At 39.1% G+C, this 12,225-nt stretch overlaps 1 protein-coding gene across 1 annotated transcript in view; it reads right to left on the bottom strand.

Annotated features, from left to right (window-relative positions):
* The window catches only part of MCU (mitochondrial calcium uniporter), a 177,274-nt gene that overhangs the window by 22,963 nt on the left and 142,086 nt on the right, over positions 1–12,225 (bottom strand). Inside the window, 1 exon segment of the mRNA XM_043988666.1 lies at positions 6,888–7,058. Within this exon segment, the coding sequence (XP_043844601.1) occupies positions 6,888–7,058 (171 nt within the window).

Raw genomic sequence — 12,225 nt, 5'->3', positions numbered from 1 at the left:
GTGTATGAAGATATAGATATCACATGTACACATAGATATATCTATATCTAGACATAATCTCTTTATATCCAGACATATCTATATCTACATATAGGTATATAAATATGCACACAAGCGCGCGCATGCATACACACACATATGAATAGTAAGTCCTTACTCAAGATAACTATTATTTTGTAGTATTGTTTGAGATAAAGTGTTATGTTCCCTTTTATCATGTTGTTTTTAAAAATAATTTCCCTTGGGAATATAGACTTTTTCTTGCTCCAGATTAATTTTATTGCTATTTTGTCCCTCTCTCTAAAGTAATCCTTTGGTAGTTTGATTGGTGTGGCACAATCGAGCGAGATGGTGCTGTCACTTGTATTATGGTGGCACATCCCAACCATGAGAAATTAATATCTAAGTATTTAGTTCTGCCTTCATTTCTATAAAGTTTTTTAATATTAAATTCAGATAGTTTCCTGCATGGGTTTTAATAGGTCAGCTCTCAAATGAAGTATGTAATATGCATATATATATATATATATAATATGTATATATATTCATTCTGTAGTTATTTTGAATAGAATTTGTCTATTTCTGCTTTGTTGGTAACATATCAAAAGGCTAATGGTTTAAGTTAGTTTATTTTATATCTTGTTTCTTTGCTAAAGTTATTGTTTCAATTAACCTTTAAACTGTCATGCTAGGGTATTCTACACAGACCATCATATGTGTAAAATTGAAAGCTTCTGTTCCTCTTTGCCCTTGTTCCCTCAATTTCTTTTACTTGTCCTATTTTTATAGCTCATATTTTAGCACCATGTCAAATATCAATGGTAACATACATCCCTACTTCACCCATGATCTTAATGGATAAGAATATCTTTTATCACTATTACTTTTAATACTGGCTCCTGGTTTTAGATTCTGTGGGTAGCTGAGAAAGCTAAAACTACCCCATTTTGTCTGCAGTTTCTCTAGCTTGCCCATGACTTTGTATTTTACAACCTTCCTTACTGATATTGTACTTACTATTAAGGACAGACCTATTAGGTCAGGGTTACAAGAGACAGCTAATTTGAAAAAGAGCCTTTCCTGTTACTTGCCCATCAACAGGCCTGTGCAGTCCTGAGGTACCCCATACCTAATTCACCTCCTGCCTAAACTGAAACCTTTATAAGCTTTGTCCTTTTGTTCCTTCAGGGAGTCTCTGCCTCTGTGGGTGGAGTTCCTTTGCTGGGGAACTCAATAAACCTTCATTGGTTCCTAAATTTATGGGGTTGGGTTATGGTTTTGTTTCTGTTCCTAGTCTTTTTGCCTCACTGACAACTTTACACACAATACTATTTATCACATTAAGTGATGATCCATTTATTTTGCTTTTTACTATTTTTTAAGAAAGAGAAATGGGTCCTTAATCTTGTTAAAAAGCTTTTTCCTCCTGCATTTTATGGATATAATTATGTGACCTTTTTTTTGTTTGTTTTTTAATTACTATAACCTATTATGTTTTGGGTTTCCTTAGACATTGAGCTAACTGTGCATTCCTGATATAAATCCAACTGGTTTATAGTGCATGAGCTTTTTGATATATTGCTGTAGTTAATATTTTAGTTAATATTTTCTTCCTCTGTGTTGGACTCTCCCTGGTTTAGGTATTAAGACCATATTTGAGGGGGCAGCTAGGTGGCGCAATGGATAAAGCACCAGCCCTGGATTCAGGAGGACCTGAGTTCAAATTTGACCGCAGACACTTGACACTAACTAGCTGTGTGACTCTGGGCAAGTCACTTAACTTCCATTGTCTGCCCCCCCCCCCAAGACCATATTTGTATCATAGAAGGAATTTGGTAAGATCCTTTCTTTTCCTCGTATCAATGTGATAATGGAATCATTCTTTGAATGTCTGATGGAATTAATTTTAAATCCATCTGGTACTGGGGATTTCTTTGGAAGTTAATTTATTATTCCATTTCGTTTTCTGGGTTATGATTATTCTAATTCTTATTCTGTTAATGTGGATATTTTATATTTTTTGTAGATAGTCATCCAGTTAAACTGTCAGTTTTGTGGGCATACAACTGTTCAAAATAGTTATGTGAGGCTTTTTTTTTTTGGTAGAGGGAATTTAAAAAATATCTAACTTAAAAAGAATTGACAAGAATCTCTCTCTCTCTCTCTCTCTCTCTCTCTCTCTCTCTCTCTCTCTCTCTCTCTCTCTTTCTCTTTCCCTCTCCCTCCCTCTTCAAAGGGGGAAAAAGAAAAACAATCTTATGACAAACATGCATATCCAAGTAAAACAAATTCTTGCATTGCCCAAGTCCAAAATGTAAGTATTATTCTGTATCTTGAATGTATCATCTTTCTCTTAAGTGGTGGGAAGCCTGCTTCATCACTGGTCTTTTGAACAGTCACTGCATTCATCAGAGTTCTTAAGGTTTTCAAAGTTGTGTTTCTTTACTATGTTGTTTTCAATGCATAAATTGGCATAAATTGTTCTCCCAGTTCTTATTTCACTCTGCATCAGTTCATACAAATCTTTCCAGGTTTCTGTGAAACCATTCCTTTCACTTCTTGTATCAAAATATTATTCCATTGTATTCATATACCATCAATTGTTCAGCCATTCCCCAATGGGAACCCCTAAATTTCCAGTTCTTTGCCACTACAAAAATATTTTTGAACCATGTGAGTCCTTTTCCTGTTTCTTTTGATGCCCTCTCTTAATTCTCCTCCTACCTGTCTGACAGATCCTTCTCTGTCTCCTTTACTGGTTCTTTATCCAGGTCATACCCATTAACTGTGAAATCACTTGGTGATCTCATCATCTCCCATGGGTTAAAGTATCATCTCTATGCAGGTCACATCTTTTTATCTCCTGACTTCTAGTCGCACATCACCAACTAACTATTCAGTATTCTGAATTGCTTCATAAGCCTCTCAAATTCAACATGTTCAAAAGAGAACTCATTACTTTTCTCCTAAACCCTAGTGTCCTCTGAAATTCCTTCACTCAAGCCCACAAGCTGGGTATCATTTTTTACTCTCTCACCCCACCTATTTGAATCTATTGCCAAATCTTGTAATTTTTTATCTTTACAATATCTCCCATATGTTCCCTTCACTCACACAACTACTATGCTGGTGCAGGCTTTTATTACCTCATTCCTGGACTATAAATAAATGTGTGTATGCCTTTCTTTCCTTATTAATTAACCCTAGAGACAACTGATTTTGCTAAGATAATATTCAGATCTTAATGTCTTTCTTATATTTTGATTAGAGTTGTCTAGGTCTGAGAGGGTTACATTGACTATTATAATTTCGCCATTGCTTTCTTAAATCACTTAACCTTTTCCTTTAAGTATTTAGATGCTATTCCATTCAGCATATCTATTTTAAGTATTGATATGAATTTACTGTCTATAGTGTCCATAAAAATAATGAAATTTCCCTGTTTATCTCTTTAAGTTTATTTTTACTATTGCCTTGTCTGAGATCATAATTGCGTCTTTAAATTTTTTGAGTTTACCTAAAGCATGGGGGTTTTAACCTTTTTTTTTTGTTACAGATCCCAGTCATGGATCCCTTTTAGAAGTCTGGCAAAATGTAGAGATCTCTTCTCAGAATACCATTTCTCAATAATTGAAATAAATACAAGGTTTCAGTTAAAGGTAATTGAGGGGCAGCTAGGTGGCGCAGTGGATAGAGCACCGGCCCTGGAGTCAGGAGTACCTGAGTTCAAATCCGGCCTCAGACACTTAACACTTACTAGCTGTGTGACCCTGGGCAAATCACTTAACCCCAATTGCCTCACTAAAAAAATAAAAATAAAAAAAAAAAAGGTAATTGAAGTTTTTCTCCACCCACATGGATCCCAGGTTAAAAATTCCTGAACTAAAAGATAATAGATTTTTCTCTAGTCCTTTTTTAATGCTGTCAATCATTCTGTTGCAAATGTGTTTCATGTAAACAACATACTGTTGGATTCTGTTACTGTCCTGGTTTGACCCTCTCTATGTTCACAGTTATGATTGTTAATTGTGGGCTTTCTTCTATCCTAGAGATTATGTTTTTGCTTTTCTTTTCCTTTGGCCCCTGCTCTTTATAAAGAAAAGGGTGGTGAGACAGCACTGCACTCAGTACTAGTCTGCATTTTGTTTCCATTTTGTTGCTCCTCTTTTCTTCTCCTCACCTGCTCTCTAATCACAGTTTCTTACCCTTTTTTTCCTTCCTTTTATTCCCTCCTTCATGATCTTTCTGATCAGAGATTCCCTCCAGATAAGTTTTTTGCTTATTTCTAATATCTATCTGTATCTTCATTCCTTCTTAATCCTGACCTCCCTTTCCTTATTTTTATGTTTCCCTGTTGAATTTAATGTAGTTATGTGCCCAAATCTGTGTGTATAAGTATTCCATCCTCCTCTGTCCAGTTCAGATGAAAATGAGGTTTATTTTTAGCTTGTTCCTTCCACTCCTTCCCTCCCTTTCTTCCTTGATGTATTCCTTTTTCTTTCCCTTTACTTTTTTTTCTCTTAGATCATCAAAATAGAACAAACTGCTCTGAGGCCCTCTGTCATATTTACTCCCCCTAAAGCCCTTGAGTACATTAGGATTCCAAGAGGATACTTGTCTCTTATTCCCCATTGGATTATAAACATTTCACATAAATCCTTCCACTTGCTTAAATGTATTTACCTTTCTTTGTTTCTATTGACTCCCATATTTGTGTTTTAAAATATCTACTTGGTTTTGGTCTCTTCATTAGGAATGTTTGGAAGTCCTCTATTTCATTAAAGTTCTGGGATGTTGGGGTTTTTTTTTTTCACCACACAGTTAAACTCAGCTTTTCTGAGTAAATTATTCTTGGTTATAAGCATTTAAAATATTTTTTAACCTTCTGGAATACTGTTTTCTTCTCCTTTCTGGTGATAAATTCCAGGTCTTCTGTAATACTGAGCATTGGTATATGAACTCTTTCAGGTTGTCTGCATTATTTTTACTTTGATCTAGAAACTCTGAGTTTGGACTATGACTTTTCTGGAAGTAATTATTTTGTGTTTCTTTCAGAAGGTAGCTAGTGAATTCTTTCTATTTTCACTTTGCCTGCTGGTTTTAATAGATCTGGGTAGTTTTCGTTTATTTTTTCTTGAAATCTGATATTTAGGCTTTTTTTAATAGACAAGGTTTTCTCTAGTCTAAAGTTTCTGTGGCAAGCAAAACTATATGTGGTCACTTATAATTGTCCCAAGTGTTAGGGAATTTAGCTGGGATTAATAATATATTTGTTACTTACAAATTAGAGGCTACCGTACCAGTTTAGGGGCATTAAGCATTTATTAAAGCATATTAAATATTAGTAAAGAGATAGAGCACATGGCTCAGAAAATTACGAAGCCCTACATACCTAGGATAGAGGGGAAAGAGAGAACAGCATGGGAGAGGGAAGAGCGTGCCAGGAGAGAGTGAGAGACCCCTCTCTCCAGGGCTTTTTAACCCGTCTCAGGTAGAGCTGGGTCACTCCACCTTCATCCAAGCTAATTGGCTGGTAACATTCAAGTCCACTGATTGACATGACTTGAAGGTGGTCTCAAGTTAGTTAACTTCCTTTAGTTAGTTAGGAAAGTCAGTCTACATTTCCTTTGATATTCTCCTGACTCTGGGCTGGCCCTGCAAAACCAGAGAGTGTGTGTGTGTGTGTGTGTGTGTGTGTGTGTGTGTGTGTGTGTGTGTGTGTGTGTGTGTGAGTGTGTGAGTCCCCAAAACCCCATTATTTTCTCACAATTCTTAGGTCATGTCTTATTGACCAGTTTTCCAAGTCAATTGTTTTTGATGGGTAGATATTTTGCATTTTCTGATATTATTTTCAGTCTTTCCATTTTGTTCTAGTATTTCCTTAATCTCACGGTATCAGTGATCTGTCAGGTCCAATCTAATTTTCAAGGAGTTTGTTATCTGAGTCAGGTGTTGCACATTCTGCCTTAAGCTACTTGTGTTCCTTCCAATTCTTTACTCCTTATAAAGCTCTCATTTCATTTACATTATCATTTTTAAACTCTTTCTTCATTTATTCCAGAAATTCCAGTATAGCTTGTGGCAAGTCTGTCATGTTCTTTGCTTATAGAGGGTGTGGAGTTACTCTGGGTTTGTGTCTTATTCTTTGTTCTACAACCTTTTTTCCTTATTCTCAGTCTTTCCTTAGGTTTACTCATTCTTTCAGCCTCAATTCGGCACTTTTTCATTGGGGCCATGCTCTATACACTTCTGGAAGGAATGTAGGGCCTCCCTTGCTCCAGATCTATATTATCTGCTAATGAGGTCTGTATTTTTCTTTTTCTTTTTTTTTTTTTTTTAAGCAAGGCAATTGGGGTTAAGTGACTTGCCCAGGGTCACACAGCTAGTAAATGTTAAGTGTCTGAGGCCGGATTTGAACTCAAGTACTCCTGACTCCAGGGCCAGTGCTCTATCCACTGCGCCACCTAGCTGCCCCGAGCTCTGTATTTTTCAAGGACCTCAGGAACTCTTTCAGCCAGTGCCCAGAACAGACTGATCCAGGGGATGCTCTGATTACTGCCCTATCAAGCTCTGGTTTGGGGCCAGAACTGCAAGGGGCCTTTGCTAACTCTTGGTCTGGGCTCCTTTCCTCATAGCCACAGGTTGTCTGCACAGATGTGGGCAGCTTCTCCTTTACTTTCTTGCTGATATTATGGTCCTTGCTCTTTTTTCATCAACTGGAATAGCTGCAAGAGATCCAGGATGCTTCTGCTGCTACTCACTCCAACATTCTGAAGAGGGTCTTTACCATATATGCTTTTCAAGCTAGCATGTTTTTTCTCTGCTGTCAAACCTTTACTGAAAAGACCTTAGTCTTAGTCACACTTAGTTATGGAAGATGACTATACCTGGTGAATAGATTGCTACTCGGTCAATTCCCCTATCTTCCTCTTGCAGCTGTCGTAGAAATACACCAACAGAATCTGAAATAGGTTTGAGTGTGAACTGACAGCGCTCACGCCGGGATGGCAGCCTCACCGATATCACAGGTAAGCCATTTTGGTAAACCACTGTCACGTCTGATGGAAAAAAAGACAACAAAAGGGGATGTAAGACCACTCTAAATCATCACACAGTTAAAGCTACCCTTTACCATTTCTTCATATTATAAAGTACCCATTATCACATAAGCACGTGTATAATTTTAATTGAATACCTCCTTTTATCTTAAACTGAGGATTATTCTAGCAACAAGGCAATGCAAGATCAAACAGACACAAGTGATTTTGAAGGAAACAAGGTAACATGTACAAAGGATAAGGGTATCCCTTAGCGTTCCCCTTGTGTGTATAAGTGAGCATTCCTGTTCTCATTCAGAACCCTGGATTTAATTAAGCAGAGTATTAGAGGCTGCTGGATCAGACTCCTGTGTTTACGTTCTTGTTTTTGTTTTTTTGTTAAGGCAATTGGGGTTAAGTGACTTGCCCAGGGTCACACAGCTGGTGTCAAGTGTTTGAGACTGGATTTGAACTCAGGTCCTCCTGAATCCAGGGTGGGTGCTTTATCCACTGTGCCACCTAGCTGTCCCCCTCAGTAGATTATTGCACCAGTCTCCCAGCATTATCTTTGATACCTCACTCCCCATATCCAGCCACTTGCCAAGTCTTCTCAATTCCACTCTCACATGTGTCTTCTCTCTGCTCACATAAGCAGCACCCCACTTCAGACTTTCATGGCCTCTGGCCTGGATGATTTCAGAGCATCCCAACTGCTCTCCCTGCCTCGAGTCCATCCCCTCTCCAACCTGTATTCCACAGAGTTGTCAATGAGATATTCCTGAGGCAAAGGGCTCACCACGTCCCTCCCTTGTTGATGAAGATCCAGTGGCTCCTATTGCCTTTAGGATCAAATATAGACATCCCTGTTTGGCATTTGAAACACTTCCCAGCCTCCTTTTCCAGACTAATTACACATTACTCCATGGTCTGGCCAAACTAGTTTACTTGGTGTCTTCTACATATGACCGTATGTCTCTCCATTCCATGTCTTTTACAGGACGCACTTACCATTAAGCCAAATTCTCAGGCTTCCTTATTCTCCCCAAATTTTATTCTAATATAATCTCTTTCCTAATTTGCAACCAGTCACCCAAAAATTCCTTGGGTTTATGAATTATTGAAATAGTTTCTAGTTGAAGCTAAGTCAAAATATGGATATAAAAGCACGTAGGATGACAAGAGCCAGATGCCAGCGTACACAAAAAAGATACTGATTTTAAGTGAAAATTACATCAAGTAGTTGCTTGGTTGGGTTCTTTTCCTTTACCATTTGGTTTTAACACTTCAAGGATCTGAGATTTCATCAATGAAAATACTCCCTCCACAAATGTGGATTGCATCACATAAATCACAACAAACTGTTATTTCATGAGTTGCTGTTGCTGAAAAAAAAAAACAACTGATCAGTCTATAGCCAACTTAGAGATGAGTCTATCCTAAGTTATCAAGGATGGTCCTTGGACAACACAACTTTTAAACTTTTATCAACACAATTTTTAAAAAAACAAAATATGTGTCACCTACTATGTCCCCATAGTGGGACATAGGAAACTCTAGGTGCTCAGGAACACAAAATAATCCAGGTTTAGGAATGTATAGCAATAAACAGCTCCAGTCTTCAGCACTCTTTGTCCAAAACTAGACTCACCATCTTCCTCTACATAAGCCTTCTCCTACTTCCTTATTTCTATTAATGGCCCCATAATTCTCTTATTTGCCACACACAAAACTTAAACTTTCTATCTACATAATTTCTCACACATATAGTATCCCTTTTCCATTTCCTAGGCAACACTGGCATACCTCATCTGGAATACCCTATTAAATACCTTGTAAATTATCTTGACATTTCTAGTTCCTCCCCACACAACCCCAACCATTTTGCTGGATTCACCTTCATAAAGTGTGGCTACTCTTCTACCTGAAAACCTTCAATGGTGTCCATTTCCCTGGTTTTAGTCTAACTCCACCAGTGTGGTTTCTGGGTCCTCCGATAGTGTGGCACCTTTATTTCTGCCTTGTAAAACCATGAATTTGAAGTTGAAAGAAACTTTATTCCCTCTAATTTTGCAAATATAAAAACTGAGGCCCATAGAGGTCAGGTGACCTGTCCAAGGTCACAAAGGCAGTCAGAAGCAGAGACGGTACATAAACTCAGGCCCTCTACTCTTAATTATTTCAAACCATTGCAGGGCGTTATTTTGTGTTCTCTGTCAATTCCTAAACCTGCCAATATTCCTTTTTTGCATGTCTAGTTATTTCAGAACCAAAAAGGGCATTAAAATATAATTGTAATTGTTTTACATTTCCATGAAGAAAAGATAACTTTGTTTTCCTAAGCAGACTGCACACAACAAGCTTTCCTTATATCTTAAATGTGTAGGTAAAGAATGTGGGATATAAATATTTTATCAAATGATTGCATGGTTTATCAAATATTGTATAAAGAAGAGTTTTAAAAGTCTCACTATGAAGAGATGATGAAACATTTACCTTCTTTGTGGTAAAAAGGTAGGTAATTGCGGGGGTGAAACATTGCTTATATTGTCTATTATGCTTGTCTGTTTTTGGTGGAAAAAAGGGGAGGGGTGTTACTTTCAAGAACAATGAAAATAAGACTTCCAAAAACAAACAAAAAATGGTCCAAAAGGGAACCCTGGATCAGTCCAGATCCAGGCCACCTGTCTCCAGCTTCTTCCCTAACCTGATGAAGTCACCTCATGTCAAGCATCCTCAAGGGAGGGCTTTGAACAGTCTAATCACTCGCCTCCCTCAGCAGACCTCTCTGCCGTCACTAGTATTCTATGTGACTCATTCATCAAGGGTTAGCATACTTCCTCTCCCTCAGACTCTCCCCTTTTCAGTGATTCTCAGCCCTAGCTGCTCAAGTACAAATTGCATTCTCCATCCCCAGCTGCCCACTCCCCACTCTTACTCCCCTTAGCTCTACTCTGTGAAATGGCCCAGTCCAGCTCTACCCACCTCACCCCCCCATCCTTACTGGGACCCCTGCTCAATAATGAACAAGCCAGTTTTCTTTGTAATTATTTTCCTTTCTCCTTCTATCTCCTGGGACTTACTGAGACCTGGCTCCATCCCAATGACGCTGCTTCTCCTTAGCACTTCTCACTCACAGCTCCCTTCCCCCGACTGGTCACCCTGCTCCTTGGACTCCCTCGCCACTTCTGGACTCTTTACCACCTCTAGTCAACAACCTCTCCTTTGAGGTTCACACTATTCAAATTTTTTGCCCCATCTAGATCCTGGCAGACGTTATCCATTGACCCCTGGGACATTCTCCTTCATTCCTCATTGAATTCAGAGACTGGGCTCAGTCTTTTCCTCTACCCCAACTCCTGCTCTTATATTAAGAGACTTCAACTACATACTGATACTTCCTTAACTACCCTACTTCCAGTTCCTCAGTTGACTCAATTCCTATGACCTAATCTTCCATGTCACCTCAGCTACACCCAGAGAGAGTCATGCCTTTGATCTTGCTTTCACCCACAAATGTCCATCAACTCTGAAATTCCCTTATGTGATCATAGTCAGTTGTCATTTTCCCTCTTCCCTCTGCCTTACAATTGCAAATCCTGTTCTTCCTCCTCACCATGACTTCCAATTTCTCCTCCCTTCAGTTCTTTCCCAGATCATGTCCTCTTCTCTGGAACCTCTTGCCTTCTGTCCCATCACTGATCTTACCCTACCAGGTCTCAGCCTTGAATTCCTCTTACCATCTGCTTCCTTTGCTCCTACACACATGCTGTTGAGATTCACAAAACTGCTGATGGAGTCTGCTCAAATTTATTATCTCAACTGGGTCCTCTCTGCTTCGATGCAATCTCTACACCTCCCTAATTCACCATCCTCCTCACCGCAGTGAATCGTCCAGACCTTTTCATCTCTCCTCAAACATTCCATAGTTCCCCTTTCCCTCCCCCTTTCAGCTGAGAACCTTATCCCGTATTTCACTGAAAAAAAATGGAGGCTGTTTGCTAAGAGTTCTTTCTTTCTTTCCTCCTCCTCCTCTCACATCACTCAGATGCCTTTTACCACTATCTCCTCCTTTACTCCCACCTCACAGGAAGCCAAAGCTAGCCCCTCTATGCACAAGTGATCCCATTTCATCCCCTCTCATCCAACCTGCCAACAAACATGCCCGTGTCTCCCCATGCTCAAAACCCCTCCCTTCATTCATCTAACCCTACTAGATATAGTCTCCTATCTCTCCTCCATTGTGTGGCTAAACTCCTTGAGAAGACCGTCTACACTCATTGCTTCCATTTCCTTTGCTTTCATTCCTCTCGACTCTCAGCAGGCTGGTTTCTGATCTCATCATTTGACTGAAAATGCTCTCTCAAAGGTACTGATTTCTTAATTGCCAAAACAAATGGGCTTTCAATCCTTATCCTTTGGGTGTCGATCACCCTCTTCTCCTTGACACTCTCTTTGCTCTTGGTTTCTTTGACAATCCTCTCTCCTGGTTCTCCTCCTTCCTATCTGACCACTCTTCACTTTCTTTGTTGGATCTTCATCCAGGTCACTTCTGCTAACCATGTGTGTCCCACAGGGCTTTGTCCTAAGCCTTCTTCTCTTCTTCCCTTATACTGTTTTATTTGGTGATTTCATTGGCTCCTAGCCTCTCTCCTGATAGCCATTCTTGCTTCTTTGATTGCCTAACAAACATGTCCAAAACTGAACTCATCTTTTTCCCTGTAAATCCTGCCTTCTTCTGAACTTCCCTATTACTGCCAAATACACTGCCAATTTCTCAATTATTCAAGCTTGCAACATCAGTGTGTGTTATCCTTGACTTCTCTCTCTCACTTCCCATATCCAATAATTTGTCAATTCCTATCCTTTCTACCTTCCTAACATGTCTTCTATAGGCCCTATTCTCTCCTTTTACACGACTACTACCCTGGTGCATCAACTCACACCTGGACTAAGGGTCTGCTTGTGAATCCTCACCAGTGTCAACCCATCACCCACTCAGCTGTCAAGTTGATTTTCCTAGAGCACAGATCTGATCATATTAAATAAACTCCAGTAACTCCCTATGACCTCCAGCACTAAATACAAAATTTTGTTTGCTGTTTAAAGCCCTTCATAGCTTGGTCCCCTCTTGCTTTTTCAGTTTTCTTACACTTTACGATGACCCACATGCTCTACAATCTTCAAACAA

The sequence above is a fragment of the Dromiciops gliroides genome, chromosome 2 (assembly GCF_019393635.1).
Source record: "Dromiciops gliroides isolate mDroGli1 chromosome 2, mDroGli1.pri, whole genome shotgun sequence".
Lineage (NCBI taxonomy): Eukaryota > Metazoa > Chordata > Mammalia > Microbiotheria > Microbiotheriidae > Dromiciops > Dromiciops gliroides.
The sequence above is the reverse complement of the archived record's forward strand: the minus strand, read 5'-3'. Positions and strand labels throughout refer to the sequence as shown.